We start from the raw sequence: 23,398 nt of genomic DNA on the forward strand, positions 1-23,398 counted from the left end.
TTAAACAAACAAGATACAATGTGTTCATTTGTAGGGATGTCCCGATGGCAAGTTTCGGATCGGCGCCGCATTCACTCCAAATACCTTACTCCGATCATTTCCATCAGCTTGTAGTGATCGGGGCCTTTGATCACACACCCTGCGCCACAAACACACCGCCAGACCACCTGGATGCCGGCACTTTTAAACCAAGATGGCACGCGGCCACTCACCAGTGTCTGTCCAGAGAGTGTGTTGTAGCTTGCCAGCCCTTGGCAATTAGTTAAAAAGTCTGTCTTTCTTAGTCATCCGTTTTACAGAAGCGGATTACTCCAATCTTCCACACGTCTTCCCGTGATTCCATGCTTACAGGCTGTTATTCCCTGGAGCCGACATTGGAGTTAAACAAAGGAAGAAAATCAAAGATTGACTATTAAGTGCAAGAGGCATCACTAAGTTTAGTTTTCGTTGTCCAGCTGGAAACTTGACTGTTTATTTTTTGTTGGGGGTTTGCTGGGATCCTAAAGAGAACTGTTTTTGCTGATTGCGACATCCCTATTAATTAGTGAGCTTTAGAGGTGCTGGTAGGGGACATTTTTTTTGTCCTTTAAAACCCAGGCTAGCTTTTTCTCCCTGTTCCATTTTTTTTGCTAAGCTAACCAGCTGATGGCGGTGGCTGTAGAACGGCATCAATCTTCCTACCTAACTCTCAACAAGAAAGCAAATAGCGTATTTCCCAATGTGTTGAGCTATTTCCTCAAATTGCTTAATACCTACAAAAGTGATTATAAAAGAGCAGGTCTCTTTTGTGCGCCACATCATTCTATTAAGAATAACAGGCTCTTTCTCCAGCTGTTGAAGAACTGGGGTCTGTTATTCTGGTCATTTATTTTTAACATGTATTTCTCTTGAAAATCTATTTAATGATCCTAACTTCTCAATAATGAACTGTCTTCCTTAGAACTCACTTTATCTCATTGTCTGTGATCCGGGCAAAGTGTTCTAAAAGTTTTTTTTTAGAGTGGAAGCTTTGTTTGCCCTTAACCTCCTGCCATTAGGAGAAGTGAAAGGTATATTAACGGAGTTCTTTAAACAGTCGTGACCCCTGATGTCCCCACTGAAGTGGCTCAGCTTGGACCTCTAATTGCTTCTCACCAACAATGACAGTGTTCCTCAGCTGAGAGGGCTTGTTTATTAGTAAATTCAAAGTTATTTCCGTGCTCTGATTCATCACAGTCTACACTCGGCTTAGTCTGGAATCAAGCTCTTAGTCCTGCAGTGCTTGTGTTCTGTGGTTTTAACTGGAGTAACATGACAACAAACCTAATAAGTGTTTGTTTTTGCAGTTGCCTTGACAGTATTGTGTAACACAGTGCTAATGATATGGATTTGTACATGTAATTTATGTCCGTTGTGTATTTGTGCATGTATTTGCGTGTGTCCCTTCACACAGGTTTCTGTTTGTGAGTGTGCACATGCATATTTGTGCACTTAACATAAATTAAGGCATGGCTGCATGCACACTATGACTGTGATTGCTTTAGTTTGTACATGTTCGTGTTTGTTCAAATAAAGAGGAGCCATCCAAGCTTTAGAAGCCAGATGTCAGAGTTCGTTCCACGTTAGTGCCGCCGATCAATCGCAGGCCTTGCGTAACTCTCCTGCTTCTTTGTCTCTAAAGGAAGTGGATTAGAGGCTGTTTTCTGAGTTGGAACCTGGGATGATTAGTTAGGCCTGTTTAGAATGCATGCACTCACAGATGCATACAAACATGCACTCAAAACAGACATCCTGGATAGGAGAATAGACAGTTTGATTTGAGATGATATTTCAGATAGTTATTTCAGTTTCCGCTAAATCATCGCAAATGAGATGATGCCATAGTGTTCTTTGATGCTGGCACATCAGGCAACTTTCTTTCCTGCCTGCAGGTCAGAGTAACTGGAAAATCCCCAAAGTAACCAGCAACTTTGACTATATCATCAACAAGCCACCAAGACAGCAAGACCTCCAGGTGACGTTGAGTAGTCTGCTAAATTTTCTGTTTTAACCAGAATTTGGCTGGTGGCTGGAGCAAGTCATGTTTATTTATGTAGTCCAATATCACATACAATGTGTCAAAGGTCATTAGAGGTTTACAACAGCATGTAGTCCAGACCCAGCTCAAGATTTCTAAGACAATGAGGAAAAATAAAAGCACGTAAAAAACAAGATTAAGAGTCTACAGCCATGCTAGATGCTCTGTGAGCCTGTAGTTACACACAGCTGTGCCTTGAACTAAATGCTAACAAGCTACTGACAATGCTAACATGTTAATGTTTTGCAGGTATAATGTTTACAATTTTCGCCATCTTAGTTTAGCATGTTATAATGCTAACATTTGCTAATTAGCACTAACTACAAAGTACAGCTGAGGCTGTTCGGAGGTATTTGGTCATACCCCAAAAATATTGGACAAATTAAACTTTTGACCTGATGATGTCACTAGAGGGAAAGTTAAGGGATACACTCGCAGACAATGTGCGAAGTTGGAAATTATTAAACATTTTTTTATATATCCAAGCATAGGTCTGAGAGACTGAGAGAGAGCGTCTGTTTCCTGCAGCGCCATCGAAGGGCCTCACCCTCGGTTGGAGGCCTGACAGCTCGCAATAGATGACCCAAGCGAAGTTCCCGCTGATCAGACAGCATTATTACACCATACATCACAGACTCCCAGCCATAGGCCTTTATACTGCCTAAATGAACCAGCATACTGCACAATTACATACGCACACACAAAGGTTAATATCTTTTCAAGCACAGTTCTGTACGTATTCGAACACAGTTTGAAGAAGATTATTGCAGAAGCTGTATTTTCATCGCAGTCTTTCATTTTCAAACTTCTGAAATAGGATTCTTGTTCCTAAACAATTATATTCTTACCCCTAAAAAGTCCCCCTTCTCTCTTTCTTTCTCTCTCTCCTTAATGTTGAAGTCTGGAGAATTTATTGGAGATTAAGTTTTCAGAGAAGGCTTTTTACACAGCTCACTTTACTACATTCATCATTCATACACATAACATATAGCATTCCACAATTTATCACTGTGGGCCCATCTCCTTATCAGCTGGTGTGTGTGCACATGCACGTCCGTATGTGTGTGTCTTCTCACGTATTGTACGTAACATAACATGTTTGTGCATATCACTGCATGCACATGTTCATATCTCTTTGTGTTTGTGTATGTTCTGATGGGCCTGTGTCTTAATGGGAAGACATCCATGTCTCTGGCTGGCCTGAACACACACACACACACACACACACACACTTTTCCACATATGTTCATAACTCATTCAGAGAGAGACACACACACAACTTTCTCTGGAAGCTTTCAGTCACAGACCATATACAGTGGCTTGTGTGTGTGCATGTGCTTACACACAAGTTTGTGTATAGCCAGAGAATTGTAGGCTAGGTAAGATGAAACTTCCAGTGAACAGAGTTAATATGCACAAAGGAAAATACACAAACACATTTTTGTGTTGTGACATACATTTTCTGTTAATTTAAACAAAGGTAATAACTTAAAACTGTTCAGCCAACAAAAATACACAGAGACAAACCAACACCCACATGGTATATAAATTCAACAGATGCTGATATCAAAATGTTTTAAACACATTTTTCTATAATATTAGCTGTTGTGGAAATTGTACGTTGATCTACAAACATGTAAAATAGATTTATGCATCATGATTATGGTGTTCATTTTGTTTATTTTGGCTGAAACAAATTCCACACATCGCTCAGAAACCCTTTTTATTATGCTTGACTTATCTGAGGAGTTTAAAGTACAGTCCTTTTGTACAGAAGTAGCGTGAAGCTCTGTTATGTTCATAGCTATATTCTTCCATACCTGTTGGCTTACTTCTTTCATTTGCTTATTGATGTGTAAAAGCATTTTGAATCAGCAATATCCTCTCTCTTTCTCTCTCTCTGTTTCTCTCTCTCTCTTTCTCATTCTTTCTGTCCTTTGTGTTTCTGCATCTGTCAGATATTTCTTTTCTCTCAATTATTTATGCCTTTATTAAGATGCCTGCAGCTGTCCCTGGCATAAGTAGGCCAGGCAAACACAAACACGCACTCGTACACAGACATACACATGCAAATACACACGCGTTCACAGAGTGAGAGCAAGTGAGAAGTAGGGCAGATAAGCAGGCAGTATTACCAAAGCCCTTGGATCTCAGGAGCAGACTGTCCCAGAGGAGCATCATGTCATAACAGTCCTGATTGCACAGCATTTAGGAATGCCTGCAGAGTTAACCTTTCAATGATCAGGGGTCGCCAGTGATGTCATCACTACCCCCTCGGATGCTGCCCCCCCCCCCCCCCCCCACCTTAATCTCACATACACACCCTTACATTCTTTCCCCTCCATTGCCATCTCTGTATGGTGTGGAGTAATTGTCAACAAATGCTCTGTGGTGGCAATTAGACATGCAAGATTTACTCTCAAGCCAACCACTTCTAAGAACACAAGACTGTATCCCACTGAAAACTTGAGATGCTTCAGTTCCCTTGTCTTTTGTGCTTTGATTGATCTTTTCCTGTATTTACTTTTGGGGTAACTCAGTTTGCCTACCTTTGCCCTCTCCTCCAGGTGCAGTACAGTGATGCGCAGAGTGGTAAGGATTTTGTGACCTATCTGACCCTCTCCCCTGTGCAAATGACTTTCCACGGCACCGGAAGCACCCTTCAAGCCAGCCATGACCAGGTATGTGTTTGTGTGTGGGTGTGGGTGAGTGTCACACCTGTTGAATGCTCTTTTTGAGGACACAATGTAGTGATTTTAGTCAGCTGGTTTTAGCATTAACTGGTCATAGCAGCCAATCTAAGAATCGTCAGATGTACAGGTCTCATCAATTTGATTGGCTGTTGCATGAATCTGGTTGCACTTCATACACTTTTGGGTAAATATATCCATGATGCACACAATTTTTAGCAGCCAAAAAGTTACAGTACATAAATAATATGAAAAATATCTAATAACTGTTTGTTGTCAATACAATTTTTTTCCCTTACATAAACACATTTAAAATAAACATTTTGTAATAAAGATTTATATTTAGGTAAAGATATTTTGCAGTTAAATAAACTGTATTATTGATGGCAGTACACAAGTTGGTTGTGTAAAAATAACAAACATTAATTGACTATTGACTAAATTATTCTGAGTAATAACTATAAATGAAAACACATAAAACTTAATTGAGATATATATATATATATATATATATATATATATATATATATATTAAAATGCTGTCAATAAATAATTTATTGCTGCAGTTTACGGCTTTGCAGTTTCTTTTTGCCAGCATAGTAAACGGTGAGGCCGATATTTCTGTGAGAACACAATAATGGCTGATAATATCAGCCGGGCTCTACTCTTTAGGTTCTGCTTATCCTGGTTTAGTGAAGTGTAGCATGTAAAAACCTGAAAAAACTTGCGGTGTTCCCCTCTTTATCTCTCCCTCCCTCTCTAGTTTTCTCACTCATTCTCGCGTACTCCCCGTATTCAGAAGGAGGCTCTTTGTCTTGTGTTGCCCAAGCAGAAAACCAGTTGCTTACATTTTATCATCTAAACATAGGACGCCCCTTTATTCAGCAGTCTTCAAAGCTTTAATAAAGGCCCCGAGCCCGGCCCTGAAAGGGACAGCTGACAGGGGGCTAGTGCCGCCACCGCTAACTGAGAGCCAATATAGGCCAGGCAGGTCTGCGTCCTCAGGACCTGTTGTTGCCAGGAGCATTGGGGCATGACCGACTGTTAGAGAAGGCCTTTCTTTTTCTCTTCTCAGTACAGTGAGGAGTACGACCACAAAGGGAGCACCTAACAATAAGGGGTCACCCTCAGCAGCCCCCAAACCCTGACACTTGTTGAACAAAGTAGGTCTGAAGGCGTCACACATTTGGTCGACTTTGCAATGATGGTGCGTGGACACTGGCGGCTGTGAGGGGTGCCCGTTGTTGACACACTAATTAGGCCCGTAGAGTTACCTGTAGGTCGATAGAATAGGTTCCCTCATGTGCTGGAGAATCTCAGGCATCCTGTTGCACACATTCAAATCGATCGGGCACGTCTCTGATTTGCCAATTAACAGTTCACTGGAGATCCACGTGTTTCCTATTCCACATGTTGGCCTTGGCACCTATACACACACAAACACACACCATGCACCTTTATCTGTGTAGTTAGACATTGTAAATCTAATGAGAATGAGCAGGGGATCTCTTGGCTAAGAAGGGATAAAACCTTTCCTGGAGCCTGCCTCTATTTCTACACACACACACACACACACACACACACACACACACACACACACACACACAGTAATGGTGGTGTTTCATTATATACATCTCTTTGGGAATGTTCTGCTGTGTTATCTGCACTGTCATGGAGGTTTATGTCAGGTAGACCAGAGCAATTGATAAAGATCAACAGCTAAAGGAAATCCTCTCCACACCTCTCTGCCCATGATGTATGAAGGAAAGATGTATAGGATATGAGCTGCAGTTATGGATGAATGGCTGTGGAAATGAGTTAATTATTTACAGTTGGCAAAACAGCACTTGATGAAAAATTAGCAAGATCTGGATGATTTATTACTGTTGGAAACCTTGTGGGGTTGGATTTACAGTTTTGTGACTCTTTGCTGTTTGCAAACACACAACAGACATTAGTTTCATCCATGCATTTATGAATGACTTCTGTGTTTCTGATTGTTCTAATAGTTTTATTGTGTATTGTTGTAGTTTTGTATTTATTTGGCAACATGAGCAATTCTTTATAGGTATTGTTCAAGTCTTTGTTTTGGTGTCAGAGTTATACATTTAAAAAAACATGTTGGGCTGTAAATAAAAAAAGAGTGCCAGCTATTGGTTATCACGCGTAATAAGCCTCCATGTTAAATGAGTATACCAAAATGACTTAAGGAAAGAACACACATGGTGCCAAAACGTAAGAAAAGAAAAAACATAATCTAATCAGTTCATCAGCTAACTTTTGAACGGTAGCAGTAGTAACAATGGTAAGCATGTTTACTATAAATATTGCTAATAAAGACAGAGTGCAATTTGTGGCCAAAACTTTTGTTTGTCTTGGTTTAAACTCCAAGAGCATGCACAGCGTTTCTCCCATTAAACTTGTGTGGGGCACCAGTAGCCTTATGGTTAAGGTGCATGCCTCTCTCTCCCCAGTTAAATAAAGACAGTTAAATAAAGTCCAAAAGTCCCCCAAAAACTGTGTAACGTTCCTCGTAATGCCTTGCTGGTTTCAAACTAGGGATTTACTAAATTGGGTTGCACCATTAAAACCTTAAGAAATGTCTTGGCTATGAAAGACTTGAGAAATTAGTATATCAGTTGCTAGAAGACATATGAAGCGCTGTCCATTCAAAAGTCCCTGTAGCATAGGTTCCCAGTTGATGTTTTGTTAAATAACACCACCAGTGGGATATAAAATGGAGGTGTATATCTTCAATGTGCTGCATTAGATTTGAATAGTGAAAGAGAATGAATTACCTGTTAAAGGTACAGAGTTGGTGATCTGAGAGTAAAACCTTTGTATAACCTTCTGTTGGAGAGTAAACATTAATGACCAAGAGCAGAGGTGTTGTCAGTGGAATTTTTACAATGGTGTGCTTTTTATCAACAAGTGCAAACACACAGAAGCACTTACACATAAACACACACCACAGTGCTTCGGTGCTATAATCCTTGGCCTTGTGTAGACATTCCTGGAGGGCCTGTATGTGTGAGAGATATACAGCTGAGTGCTCTCTCTGACCTCATGTGCCATCTACTCTGTGCCATCTGCCAAACACATGTAAGCCCGTAAGCTGCTACGCTAGCTGAAATTCGCCTGAAGCCTAAGATGTTTGTCAACATGTTCTCCATTTTGGCTGAGAGTTATTTTTTTCTGATAGTTTCAGCCTTAGGGTACAGTATGTTGGATTAATATCTTAAACTAAATGAGAAGGAAAAAATACAGCGTTGACAGCTTTTTGACCAAACAAAATGAATATGAAAACAATGTTTAACCCTGTTTTTTGTATGCTTTACGGTAAGCCTGTCTCATGTTCTCAGTTACTATATTTAGCTGCAAGTTTATTTTTAGGTAACCTCTAGTTTGAAGCGCCTTTAAAATTACAACCACGAGTGACTCTGTGACCTCAAACTTCCAGCCTCACTCTCTGCTCAAACTCTCTCAAGGTCTTATCAGTTTTGCTCAGTTAAATCTGCGCTCACTCAATTGATAGCTGCAGTTACAAAGACAAATTAAAGGCTGTAGCAGTGAGATATATTTAGACAGCACTAGATGCTTTTCGGACAGGCTGATTTCTGTGTTTGTTCTGCAGAGCTGAAGTAACTCTCTGGCAGTCCCTCTGTGGCGGCAGTGGGACACCAGGGGGGCCGAGGCCCACTGAGCTGTATATGAGGTGTCGTTGGTCCAACATGAGCAGCCCGCAATCGAAGATGACAGGGTGACTGTTGTCTGCCACCAGACTCTCTGTGTGTGTGTGTGTGTGTGTGTGTGTGTGTGTGTGTGTGTGTGTGTGTGTGTGTGTGTGTGTGTGTGTGGTAGCTTTGCGTGCAGTAATGTCGTCAGCTGAGCCTCCCTGGGGCCCTGTCTCCCAGATAGTCAGCTGTGGCTGCTTTGGTTTTCTGCAGCAAGAGCACATTTTGTCTGATTTGATGTGACATGTTGAACATAGTGTATCAGGATTAAAATGTGTTTTAGACATGCCTTCAGGTAATGAGGCCTACATTTTTGCATTATGTTTTTATGGTTGTACCTATTGTGAATTGTACCAGCTCTGTTTGGTGTCCCTGGAAATGTTGTCTCTCTTCTCTTTGTAGTTTGTAATATAGCTAAGCAATGGTTTTCAAAGTTTTCCATAGCCTGTCTATGGACAGACTTCATTCACTGCAATAGTCCTATGACTCCTCCTGTGAAAAGGCCTTTCACAGGGCTGGCATTGGTTTACCAAAACACCATTTGGTCACATGCTTGCTCTCTTGACTGTTCTGTAATTTTATGATGCCAGATTCACACACGCTTACAGATAAGCATGCCATGTGAGGTAACCCACTCCTCCCTACAGAAACAAAACATTGGACAGTTCTGCTAGAATTAATTAGGCATCTGACCTTGTCGCTGGTATGTGCACTTTTGCTGCCAGCAGAGTTGCGATGAGGAAACAAAGGATGAAGGAACAGGGCTGTAGGAGAGTGATATTGAAGACAAGTGGTGACTTAATTTATATGTGCACACATTCCTGCCTTTGTTCATTTGGCTTGTTGAAAATGGCTATAAATGAGAGAAAAACGAGTGAGCGTAGGAGAGCGTGGTGGCAGCAAGAGGATAGACGGGACTGATTCATGGCGTGGTGACTGCTGGGATGGTCTTCAGAGATCCCCCGTGGAGCTCAGGGGAACAGCAGGAGAGGGAGCTGCAGAGGGGTGGAGGTTGTACAGCCCTTGTGTTTGAAGTCTTCCCTCCCGACTGGGGCGCAGACGTTACCCCAGGCTGGGCTTCCTCTCAGGGGGTCCTGCAGGAGTGTTTCCCAACCAGGCAGCTGTCGGACAGCCTCTCCTCCCTTCTTATCTGTTTTGTCTGTCTCCTCTTTATGTTCCAATGTTGTGTAACCAAACACAGCACCTGGACGTATCCTAAATCACTATATACTATATAACTTTTTAAATGAATATGGAGCAGACATTAGTACTATTAGTATTTCTGACTATAGTGAAGCCTCCCTTCAGTGATGTTTATTGGTGTGTCAGCATTTCAATTAGTTAAATAAGAGCACAGGCTTCATTAAGACAACTTAGATGCTCAAACCTAAGGCTTGTGTGAGTTGATTAGCAGCTGTATGTCCGTAGTTTTTGGGTCAGAATGTAAAATGCCAAACGCTTTAAAAGACATGATCAATATTTGGCTATAATAAAGTCACGTCGAAAACTTTGGCCTGCAGGAGCGTTCATCTGTCGCTTCTATGAGCTGAGATAGTAGAAAAGCTCCTCAGCGACATGGCAACAGGTCATAAGTGGAAATGCAAGTACTGTTACAGCCCAGATTGGAGACCACACGCAATGTCGTTAACATTGAAAGACTGAATGTTGATTGGAACATTGGCATTGAGAGTAACTGTAATGGCAGGAAACTTAGTCAAATCAAGCTGAGAATGAATATCGCTTGTGAATAGACTCTCTTCTATTAAATTATTAACTGTGGATAATGTCACAAGCTATGTTCACATCATGAGAGACTACAATACAGACTTCTTCGTTCGTCAAAATGTAAGCATATAATATTTAAGTTAGGGGAGAGGATTTTGTGCTGTGCCTTTGGGCTGGAAAAGACATTAATCCCTATTTGAACTGATTTTACTTGCTCTCTTTGCTTCATTAAAACAAATGGGAGTATTATGAGGCCTTAATGTGTATGCGAGAATGTAGCTATTAGTTTATAACGTTTTTGGGAAGTTGTCTGATCTATAAATGACAGTAGAACTATGTGATATTGATGACTGACTGGGCCACATTTAGATTTATTTAACTACTGTATGTGCACAGCAAAAGAAGTTGCTTGTCTTGACTTCTTTGCAATGTTTCGAATGTTTAAATTTTTTAATTTAGTACTATAGTCAATGGTTCAGGAATAAAGTAAATTTAAATTAATTGGATATATAATAAGACAGCTTTGATCAGAGTTTGCAGCAGGAGGCACATGTTTGCAGAGCTCTTTTTCGCCCACTGTCAGACCTACCCGACCCCTGCTGCTCCCCTTACCCCCGCCCTGGAGAGAGGACAAAGTGAAGCATCCCCGGAGCGATCAATCACTCCCGCCTGTCTTCCCACATGCCCTCCTCAGGAAACACCTTTCAGACCGGGAGATTAGAGTGTGACGGGAGAGGTGAGGAGCAGTGAAAGAATGATGGAGGAGGAGGGAGAGGTGGTAAACGATCCAGAGAGGCTGAGAAAAAGAGGGAGAGGGGGCACTGGAGAAGAGGAACTGGAGGGAAATTGATTGAGTGGGGATACGTGAGATTGATGAGAACAGGCAATGAGAAAATAGGAGATAGAAGTGACTGTCTTTTATTTTCTTTGCGCACCAGAGGAAGCATCGTCCAGCGGTAAGATAATAAACATGAACTTGCCCATTGGACGTGTTGATAGCTCCAAGTGGCCCCTTGGAACATCAGCATGTCTATTAAGGGCTGACATGGCGTGAAACTGAACACACTCGCACATGCGGGCACACACACATGCAAACACTCTGAGTCTTATTTACTTTTGACATGCTATAGATAGATAGGCAACAAACTAGAAGTAGTCATTGTGTTGTACTACATCATAGCCTTTTTCAGACATGCACACGTTGTCGTTTAATGTGCAATTTAACATGTCTGTCTCATGTCTGATTAAGCACCCGAGTTAATTTTAAAAGTCACCACGGCCATTAGATTACCTGCAGCAGCACAAGGTAAAACATGCAGAGAACGAGAGATAAATGCACATCTTGTACGTTACTACCTTCTACGATCATTAATAAATGTATTCTCTCAGTCTTCAGCTCTTATGCACGAATAAAATAAAAAATAATCACTTTAATAAACACTGAAAGAGCCAATTTTAAGTTGTTATAAAAACTATTTTCCCCTCGTGGTACAACCTTCACAGTCACAATCTCACTAACACTCTCTCCATATACTTTCAATGTTCATTCATGCCAGCAGCTGTTTATGTGCCCCAAAAGCCCAAAGTATATCTTGTCTGTTAGAAACCCTAGGATATATTTAATTTACAATGATACAAAATGGTAGATATCGGTCGTTTGGGCCATATAAGCACCGGATTTTAACGTGCCGTTCCAGTGATAAGAAAATTGTGTTGCCTGTATCTTTTCACGGCAACCCTCCATAGAGATTTATCAGCCTACTTTATGTAACAGCTACAGTAAAAATGTATTTTACACTATTATTATGGTTAAACTTTGCAATTAATCCACGGTTCACATGCATTCCGAACCATGAGTGTTGATCCGTACGGACCAGATGAATAGAGTGTTGTTTGTGTTGCTCAAAGCAATGAAAATTGACATTAAAATATTCAATAGCAACATCTCTTTCCAGAAACAATGTTTCTAATATTGAGGAGAATCCCCAGGGCATGCTGCTAACAGTTTTAATAGGAAACTGTTCACACTGTGTAAAAGACATTATTGATTACTTACAAAAGCCCTGAGAGGCCTCGCCCCATGTTATTTATCAGATCTCTTATTGCCCTACGTCCCTTACCCCCTTCTGAGATTCTCGGATGTGTCGTTCCTTGTTCCAAGGGCCAGATTCATACACGAAGGTCATAGAGCCTTTGCAGTCAGGGCTCCTAGACTTTGGAATGTCCTGCCTGAGGAGATCAAGGCTGCAAACTCTGTCTTGTCTTTTAAATTACTTTAAAAAAACCCACTTTTTAAAATTGTGATTTGGTTTGTTTTTGACATTTTACTTTGTTTTATTCTGTTTTATTACGTTTAGTTTTTAGATTTAACTTTTTGTTTTTTCTTTGTTTTAAATGTGTTCTGTTTTTATTCTAAAACATTGGTAACTGTGTTTTGAAAGGTGCTGTATAACGTTTATTATTATTATTATTATAAAAAGAGTGAGAAAATGTGATGTTGGTGAATGAACTCCTTTAACACCATGAACAATGTTGCATGAGCAGTGTGAATGAATACTGACAGACACAGCAGGGGAAATAAGAATTGAACACGTCAATTTTTCCCAGTAAATATATTTCTGATGGGGCTATTGGAATGAAATTTTCACCCGATGTCAGTAACAACCAAAGTAATCCACACATACAGAAGAAAGAAATCAAAACATGTATGTCCATGACAAAAGTTATGTGTAATAAAGTGGCATGATAATGGGAATAAATATTGAACACATGAAGAAAAAGTGGTGTAAAAAGGCATGGGAAGCCAATAAACCAGCTGAAATCTGTCAGTATTTAGGAAGCAATCCTGCCCCCTATTAGAGCAAATTAGTATCAGCTGGATTAGTCCTAATTGATGGCCTATAAAAAGGTTTCTCATTACCAAGGTGTCACTCAAGATGCATTTCATATTGGGTAAAAGCAAAGAGCTGTCCCAAGACCTTCGCAAGCTTATTGTAGAAAAACATACGAATGGCATTGGTTACAGACAAATATCTAAACTTCTGAAAGTTCCAGTGAGCGCTGTTGGGGCCATTATCTGGAAGTGGAAAGAACATCATTTTACCATTAACCAGCCACGACCAGGTGCTCCTCACAAGATTTCTGACAGAGGAGTCCATAGAATACTTAGAAGAGTTGTCGAAGAACCAAGGACCACTCGCGGAGATCTTCAGAAAGACCTGGAGGAAGCAGGTACAGTTGTTTCAAAGAAAACAATTAGTAATGCGCTCAACCGCCATGGCCTATATGCACGCACACCACGCAAGACACCACTGCTCAAGAAAAGGCATGTGGAAGTCGCTTAAAATTTGCTGCACAACATCTGGACAAGCCAGTGACATACTGGGAGAATATAATCTGGTCAGATGACACCAAAATTGAACTCTTTGGCTGTCATAGCATACACCATGTTTGGAGGAAAAATGTCACTGCACTTTACCCAAAAAACACCATACCAACAGTGAAGCTTGGAGGTGGGAGCATCATGGTGTGGGGCTGTTTTTCAGCATCTGGCACTGGCAGACTTCATATAATTGAAGGATGGATGAATGGAGAAATGTACCGTGACATTCTTGATAAAAATCTGCTGCCATCCACCAGGATGCTAAAGATGAAACGAGGGTGGACATTTCAGCAAGACAATGATTCCAAACACACAGCCAAGGAAACTCTCAGTTGGTTTCAGAGAAAGAAAATCAAGCTGTAAGAATGGCCCAGTCAATCACCTGACTTGAATCCAACTGAAAACCTCTGGAAAGAACTGAAGATCAGAGTTCATAGAAGATGCCCCCGAAACCTTCAAGATTTGAAGACAGTTTGTGTGGAAGAATGGGCAAAAATCACAGCTGAGCAATTTGTGTGACTAGTTTCTTCATACAGGAGGCGTCTTGAAGCTGTCACACAAGGCTTTTCTACTAAGTATTAAATACATTTCAGCAAGTGTGTTCAATACTTTTTCCCTGTGTCATTTCACTTTATTACACACAACTTAATTTATGGACTTATTTGTTTTGATATCTTTGTATGTGTGGATTACTTGGGTTGTTACTGACATCTGGTGAAAATTTTGCCGATAGCCCCATCAGAAATATCTTTACTGAGAAAAATGTTGACGCGTTCAATACTTATTTTCCCCGCTGTACCTCCTGTGCAGACAGCATTTTAAGTTGTTTTTTTTTTTTTTTTTTTTTAAATTTTATTTAGGATCCCTATTAGTTGTTACCATAGTAACAACTATTCTTCCTGGGGTCCACCGGTGTACCTTAGACTTGCGTGAACAAAGAAATTAATCACCAGTTTTACTTTTTAGACTGCATTTACACTAGTCTGGCTCAACGGATGTACATTTCTGGGATAAAGCCTGACATCTTGCCGGATGTTTCTCCCCTTCCGCTATCTGCACCGTTGCTGCCCAGGACGGTTGTGATTGGTTTAAAGAAATACAAACGAGCCAAAGCGATTTTTTTCACCCATCCCAGAATAAATAGGTGGTGTAGTCAGACTATACTCCAGCGCTGACACAGCGCTGTGGAGTCACTCAATTTGGCCTTTTGCACCAGTTTAAAACCCACCGTAGTGATAGACCTTGCATCTTAGTTAGTTATTTAAAGTAAATGTGTGTTTTTTAATCTGTCAATGCGGACAGACAATCACTCGTAGTACCCGGCATACTAGCAGCAAGGCTAAATGCTAGAACAATTGGTAACACAATGGAGACACAAATGGGCCATTTAAGTGACACTGCCGCATAACCCTGCGCTACTTGCCGCAACCCCTGATTTTGTGTAAATACAGCCATAGGCCTGCAACAACTTCACTGCTTACTAATGGCGCTTTTCCATTACATGGTACCAGCTCGACTCGCCTCGACTCTACTCGCCTTTGGTTTTCCATTACGAAAAAAAGTACCTGGTACCTGCTAACAGGTACTTTTTTTAGTACCTCCTCAGTCGAGGTTCCAAGCGAGCCGAGGCGAGCCGAGAAGGTGACGTGAAAGCGACAGACGGGGGTGTCCTGAACAAACCCGCTATTTTTTAACAGTTTAGCCAGCTTTTTTTTTTTTTGCTGCCTCCAGCTTAATTTGAAACAAAATGTGTCTTCTGGCAACACACTCCTTCGACGTTCTGTGTGTGTGTCGCAGTAGTTTACTGCGGCGGCGCTTGTTTACAGTTCTGCGGAGCCTCCAGCAGAGCTTTCGCCGTAGCCTAACTACACACACACATGGCCGGCTCCACGCACACACCAGCGCACAAGTATAAACATCAGGCCACTTTTACATAGGCTACACAGGCTACGGCGAAAGCTCTGCGTGGAGCCTCCACAGAACTGTAAAACAAACTCAAGTGGCCTGATGTTTATACTTGTGCGCTGGTGTGTGCATTGATACGGCATAACGACCAGCCACGCTGAGGCGGTACTAAAATCTGCAATGGAAAACGGACGCACAGTGTGTCGAGGCGAGTAGAGTCGAGGCGAGTCGAGCAGGTACCATGTAATGGAAAAACGCCATAATGCTTTGTGTACCATTCTGTGCAGTCTACACTCAATAACCTTATCAGTAACTCTTTGAAGAAAGTAACCCATTTATGAAGGATGATTAAGCGGGCTTCTCTTAAACGTAACACTGTTTACACACAAGTTTTGGCAAAGAAGATGATAACAGATGATAACGTCTGTCCTGCCCTTATGAAAACAAATCTGAAATGCCTGTATCTGCTCTCCGGGCTGTTGGCATGTGTCGATAAAGTATGTGCTAGAAAGTAACTGGACACGTTTTAGCTGTCAGAGATAAAATTCACTGTAAAATTGTCACTCAAATACATGAGCATGACAGATGGTGTTAGCCTACCTGCCAATTTAGATTAAATTCCATAATGTGGAGTTTCTCTGAAAGCTAAATTGAGATGTGATGCACTTAAAGAGCTGAAAACATTGAGACCATATCTGCAAGTGATGGTAAATGCAGTTTTATTAGTGGCAGTATTATCATTGCAATCAGAAAGTTTTTTTATTTTGTGCAAATAACTAGTTTTGTTATGGAATTAAAGTGATCATAGGAAGTATAATTTATATTTATGTGTATACAAAAAAAACTCCCTGTTGGTTTCTGGGATCTGTCACACCAGGGTGATTGTTTAAAGGCAACCAAAGGCGTTACCTTCATTATCACCTCTATGCTAAGAGGAGCAAGATGTTGTAGCAGTGGCCTTGCAACCGTCAGTGCTGTTAGGCATCGTGTGTGATTTCCCACGCACGCAAATTTGGCATGGATAAAGGTCTCTAAACTAATCACACCTTTATTCACTCATCACCCCTCTGGGAGGCACAAGCAAGCCGGGCTGCTAATTCCCTACCTACCGCTCTTTTGTAGTATCTTTGGCTCATTATCTTAATGTCATTTGATACTGAGTGATAGTTCGCCTCGCTGAAAAGGTCCCCAAGATAAAAGCCAGGCATTTGATTTTTTTTCCTTTGCTTTGCCATCTCCCAGTGACATGTGAGAAATGTCACCTGTGGAGAAAACACAATTTCTAACACCACAAGGGTTGTCATTTCCCCTTTGTTTCATAATCAGCATTATGCAAACAGTTATATTTTATTTTATTGTTCTAATACAGTATACAAACTATACTGCAGTAGAGGAATGTAAGCGGGTATTTTTGAGAGGTTTTGCTTCAAAGATATAATGGTGAGAAGTAATGAATATTCCTCTATATAAGTGTTTAGGAAATACTCGTTTACAATTTTTTTATGTTTTACACACAGTTGATATGGCGTTGTGTAATGCTGCCTAATCTCCTGTTCTACAGCTCGTTAGGTCACCATTGCAGGATATAGATAAAACAGAGGACCACAAACAGTTGTGTATGCATTCATGTATTTTTATGCGCATTCTGAAGTTTTGCATCAGAAAAGCTGTATGGAAACATCTAAATTGGATAAAACTCCCTCAATTGGGCAAACATGTTTTATGCATGCCTGAGGTGGTGTTTTCCTTTTTCTACACCATGCGTAGCCTCTAGTGCCAACTTCAACAACTACTACTTTGCATAGCCTTGTTTATACGCTCCAGACCAGTTGATGGAAACAAACATAATTCGCTTTTTGTTTTCTTAAAATTTGCTTGACAATTGAATGGAAACACAGATGAGCTCAGTCTTGTCCCACTCTTGTAAAGTTGCACAATGCATCAAACATCTATTGTGCAACTCTCTGAGGAAAAGCTCTGGATTTTAAAAGGCCCTTTAACTTGATATGTGACACGCGTCTTGTGGTTGAGAACTTAGAGGAATTAATCATCATAGAGTGCTCCAAAAGCAAATCACACTCTGACAGTAATTGCAGTGAATATACCTCACAGGCATAAAAACAACCACACTTACACATTGACAAACACACACACACACACACACACTGCACAATGACTTGTATTGTTGGTTGTAATTATACTATTTTGTTGCTTTCCTGAATTTAATGAAATTCGATCTGCCTGATGCTTACATGATATTTGTTTGTAAAAGTTGTTTTTGATTTCCATCATACACAATATAATTCTTCCTGAAATTACATCACTCAGATTACGCTGACAGGTCCATAGCCGTGCAAGACGAGGGTCTTCCTGTCTGATACAGAGTTACTACAAGTGATTTATTTAACCCTAACTGCAACCATGAGGCAAAAAGATGAGCCTTTCCTTCACAGCAGTCATGAATTGGGCCCTAAATGACCCTTACTGTTCACCGGCAAGTAACGATGCTTCCAGTGGTGGGAGTCGGGTCGTTAATGTCCTATGTTAGGATCAGTGCTCTCTGGCTACGTACTGAGTTATGGAGATGAGCGTAGCGACTGGGGAATGTTTTTCTGTCTGTCTGAGCCCCCCCCCCTCCAACAACCATCTTCCTCTCATCTGGATGTTAACGCATTCTCAGGCCTCAAACAGCAGACATTTTGAAACACTCAAAACAACAGCCACGTCAGGGGTTAACACCAGTTACAACTAAGGTGTCACACACTCCTGCGGTTTAAGTAAACAGTGTGTGTGTGTGTGTGTGTGTGTGTGTGTGTGTGCGTGCGTGTGTGTGTGTGTGTGTTTTCCCACCTCATAACAGTATCTTCATGATCTTCCAAATCTCTTTAAATAAAGTGACAAGTGACAGCTTGTGTTCTGTTTTATATGCAAATTCAGCCCAACCCTTTGCATTTAAAGGAGATAAGGAAAGATTAACCAAACCACACTCACTACCTAAATGTGAAAGGAAGAAATTGCAGCGTCAAACGAAACAGGAGATGTATACCTTTTTTTTTTCTTCAGAAGATTAACTCTTCTTTTGCATGTCTTAGCTAGCTGAGCAAAAGGCAGTCCTGCTGTCTCTCCTGTTGTGTATGACAGCTACCACAGGCTCTGAGGCCTGCAATAATTTAGCCAACATTTTTCTGGAATATGATCTACTGATATGACAAATTATACATTATTGTACTCTTAGCTGCACAGTTTTAGTGAATGTATTTTAATGTGAATTTAACTGTTAGGTAGGTAACTGTAGACCATTTTAAAGGAGTAACTGTAGTTTAAGTACAATGTGTCGTACACATTGAGGTTTTACTGTGAGTTATGTGCTGTGACAAGTGACTTCCTGGAGTCTCCGCTAGTAGCCTGAAAACTGCTCCTAGCTAAGAAATAGTCTGGCACATAAATGCTGAATTGTTTTTAGAGCTGCACAGATTAATCAATTAGTTGTCAACTATTAAATTAATCGGCAACTATTTTGATAAGGGTTTGAGCCATTTTTTATGCAAAAATCTCTGATTCCATCTTCTTAATTGTGAATATTTTCTAGTTTCTTAACTCTTCTATGACAGTAAACTGAATATCTTTAATCTCCCTTCACTACCCTTTGTTTTCTTTTTAAAATTATGTTGATGAACGTATCGTTTTATTTTCCCTTTACATGCTTCAAGAGTGTCTATATATATATATATATATATTAGAGCTGTCAAACGATTAAATTTTCTTAATCGCTGAATTTCTATAGTTAATCGCGATTAATCGCATGTTTTATCACATGATTAAAATTCTATTATTTTGCATTTCAGAACAGTTTTTAAGTACATATTAACAATGGAAAGCAATTCTTACCAGTGTATCTTGATTGGGAATCAAATGAATGCAAAGAAAATTACTTGATGAAGTTGACTTTAAGATTTGTATTTGTTTATTATATATTTAATCTAGTCACACATTTGAATCTAGAGTCAATATTAGGGTTGGGTATTGTTTGGTTTGGATACCGGTGCTAAAGCGGTACTTTTAAAACGGTACCGGTGCCTTAACGGTGCCTTAACCTTTTTCTTACTTTTTAAGAAAGTTAAAAAAAAAGAAGGGTACTAAACAGTTGGCAACATTAAAGAATGGCTTGTTTATTGCTAAGGCCATATCGTCAAAATTAAATGATTTAATAATAATGTAATAACTATAACAATAACTTATTTCACCAGTAAATTGCTTTTGAATGACAAAAACAACCACCAGATGGGAAAAGGGAATTTAACAACAACTTTGAATGCACCACGAGGCTGTAAATTACCAGTTTCAATGAACGCACCGTCTGTGTTTTTCCAACAACGGCAGCTGCAGATTGTTACATCCTGGTGTCGGAATCCTCTACAGTGAAATACAGTCACACTTTACACCGTTTAGCGTTAGCTGTCAGCACTGTAACCGTGTTTAATCCAGCTGCTAGCTAGCGGTAGGCTAACGTTAGCTGCTGTCGAGTATAGTTTTAACTAGCTAGCGGTAGGCTAACGTTAGCTGCTGTTCGAGTATAGTGTTAACTAGCGCCACGTGCAGCAATGTTTCTGTTGCCTGTAACGTCTGTTTCAGAGCATCAGAGAGAAGTGCAGGCATATCAGTGGCACCAGAATGAGGCACCGAAATCGGCGTTGCTAATCCTGCAGCAGCAGGATGTGTTACGAGGAAGTACGGCAAAATAGTAGCCTGTTAGGCACGACGCAAAGCCGAGTGAAGTGAAAATAAATTAATAAATGGCGGCATGCGATTAATACGATTAAAAAAACATTAACGCATTATGCTCGGCCCTTAATTGCATCTATAATATATATAGATAGATAGATAGATAGATAGATCTCACTGGTTTTGATTAGCTGCTCTCAGCGTCATTTGCATGAAGTGTGTGTCGAAAGACTGTATATGTAACAACAAAATCTGTAGTCAGGAAAACATCCATTTTAAATCCATATGTAACTCATCTGGCGTCATTATGAATGCATAGACTAAAGGAAACCACAGAACAGCTTTTTCTCAACCATCTTTTATTTTTCTATAGAACGCACACCTCAATTAACCATGAAGAGAGGGAAATTATGTTTTGATTGCACTTGTATAGATGCTTTGTAAACTGAACATGTGGAACAGAGAAAGGTATTTTATACGACTTTCACATGGTGCCCACATGCACACACATTGTGTTAGAGTGATGGTGTAATGACTTTCCCAAAATGGTGTGATTTATTGTACATACTTTCAAGTGAGAGGTCTAATGCAGCATAGTTACTAAATAAACATTTGTTTAAGAGGCCCGTTTTCCTCCGGGATATCTTCTCTATTCCTAATTTCCCTCTACTTCTTTCTTAAAGCAAACTCATTCTCCTTCTTTCACTTCTCTGGTTCGCTGTCTGTCTTTCTCTCTTTGAGTCTCGCACATACCCCCACATTCACATCTCCCTTGTGCCCAGTGAGTAAACGTGGAACCGTGTGAGCCTTCAGGAGGACTTTGAAATGAGACATGGCTGGGACATCAGAGGACTCTGTCACTCTCAATGAAGCCTGCTTGATTTATAAGAGAGCAGGGAGTGGGGGGTTGTTTCCAGATGCACACAAGGCCATGAGGTCCTCCATTAGTACCCTGACCCCTTTTTCATGGGACCAACCACTGCATAAGAGGAGAGGGAGGAGAAGAACGGAGGGACGGATGGATGGTGGACATGGGGGGCTTGTGTGTGAAGGGGTCTATTCTTTTTTACCATAGAAAGTCTGCTATTTACATTTTCACCACAGAGAAGGCAGCAGAAATGAGAAACCCTAGCTCAGTCATTTGTCAGTGGCCTGTGGTGTCCTGACTTAAACGTCTGCTGGTTGAACGTAGTCGCTCGCTCAGGCCCGTCTTTGCTCCCTGTTTTACGATTCTCCTCACGGTTTTACTGGCCACAATCTAATTAGCTGTGTCTTAATCATGTGTTAAAGCGCAGCGCCTTCCTGGTGTTTACTTTCTGTTTGCCATGCTGTAAAAATGTGTGAGGTGGCTTGTAAAAACTTGCCCACAGAGGATTAAGTACTCGCTCTCCTTTTGTGGATAAAATCACAGCTTTACTGACAAATAATGGGTTACAGCCTCTGTACTGTGCTACTACAGGAAAACTGTAGCACAATTGCGATGTACTTGTTTTTGAGAGTGTTGACATTGCCACATCTTTTAAACAATTTAGATACTTTAGAAACTATGCCATTCTGGGAAAATTAGAAAATCTTAATTAATTAAAATAATCTCATTAGAATTTATTTTTGCTGTAGCCCATGACATTATAGAGAAATTTGACATTAAACATAATCTTAATTGGCTGAAATAGCTGCCTACATGACTTATTCAGTTTCCATTGATATCCAACTTTGATCATGTCATACTGCTTCATTTTGCATGTGAGGCCCACCACGCCTAGGTCAATCTTTGTTTTCTCATCAGGTCAGCCATTCTGTGTTCGCAGACTGAATCCCTAACATGGCTTTGTTCATCTTGAGATCAGTTCCTGTTGTTTATGAACACTTTTTGACAGGCCCGCCGGCAACTCGGGAAATGGCATTATGCTCACATTTTAAGAAGACATATGTTTTCAGTGTGCATTACGTTACATTTTTCCCCATCACTTTCCATCTTTGGCTAGTTAGTGTGGCCCCTAGATCTATTCATCAGAAAACCAGCCTGGTTGGAGCAGCCTTACCCAGCAAGGCCTGCTTCTTGATATACACATGCTGGAATGTATTGTTTTCAGTAAACATGCCTTATATGATAATCTGTCTTTGTATTACACACTGCTAGTTTCCATAGGAACATAAAAGGGTTTTCATAACACTTCAAGGGCTCCCTTAGGCATGATGGGTCTCAGTTGACCCCTGTCACACATTGAGTTGAAGACCCACTCAGTATTTCTTGGGATTTAGGTACAAGACAAAATGTCCATTCTTATAGGCCCAGCGAGCATGCTGGGTAATCAGAAACGTTGTGGGGATCCATAGCAAATTATAATACACCGCAACAGGTTTTACAGGCATGTCCCTTGTGTGTACGAGGTGATTAAAAGTCAATGCAGAAAGGAGCTTAGGGAGCTACAAGGAGGAAGAGACAAGAGGAAGAAGGTGTAAAACGCTGTCTGACTGTGCGTCCTCTCTTATTACCGGAAGTCCTTGTCCACCAGACATCCACTCTCTCATACACACGGCTGTGTCTGACAAGAAAATATAAAGTGTTTGTGATGGAGAGTTGTGGATTATTGCATGCAGCTGGCGGCTGTCACAGTAAGACACTTAGCCCTTCAACCGTTTATCTTAAAGCTTTCATATACTACATCCCCAAGTTCCTCATTTTTGCCTTTCCCCACCTGTAAGTCTCCTCTTTAAATCCTGTTGCCCTTTTTTGTTGGTCTAAAGGGGTCAGTACGCTTTAAAGAAAGTGTTTATGGGATCACCATACAGTGTCTGAAACCCCCTCCCCCCAATACCTTTCCAATGTAGGAATTGGGGGGGGGGATTGCGTCTGACATTAGATTCAGACATGTCGTACGAGCTGCTTCGTTTCAAGCATAACTCTCAGCTTCTGAGCTCAAGACAAGCAGCAGCTGTTTTCAGTATGAGGGAATAGAAGGTTTTAATAACTACTCTGTAATTTGAAGTTGCTGCTCTGATGACTCATCGGTCCTATCTCTTCATTTGTTTGGACCATTTTTAATACAAACGGTGTTTTAGCTTCCATCACTTACCCAGCTATGATGAAATGATTGGATTCCAATTTTAACTGATAACAGCCAAAAATGCTCTTTGACATTCAGGCCGATACCCTCACTAGTGATTGATACGGCCCATTGTA

The 23,398-nt window shown here is 40.7% G+C and overlaps 1 protein-coding gene across 2 annotated transcripts in view; it reads left to right on the forward strand.

The window, feature by feature from the left end:
- stau2 (staufen double-stranded RNA binding protein 2) overlaps positions 1-23,398 on the forward strand; it is a 95,694-nt gene that overhangs the window by 60,485 nt on the left and 11,811 nt on the right. Inside the window, exons 13-14 of one of the 2 annotated variants that reach the window (XM_036000313.1) lie at positions 1,911-1,993; positions 4,624-4,737. In XM_036000313.1, coding sequence (XP_035856206.1) covers positions 1,911-1,940 — 30 coding nt within the window. In that variant the 3' untranslated portion in view covers positions 1,941-1,993; positions 4,624-4,737. Of the gene's footprint in view, positions 1-1,910; positions 1,994-4,623; positions 4,738-23,398 lie in introns of those variants that run through there. The other variant, XM_031282003.2, reaches the window with a different exon arrangement.

Source organism: Sander lucioperca, chromosome 1 (genome assembly GCF_008315115.2).
Source record: "Sander lucioperca isolate FBNREF2018 chromosome 1, SLUC_FBN_1.2, whole genome shotgun sequence".
Classification (NCBI taxonomy): domain Eukaryota; kingdom Metazoa; phylum Chordata; class Actinopteri; order Perciformes; family Percidae; genus Sander; species Sander lucioperca.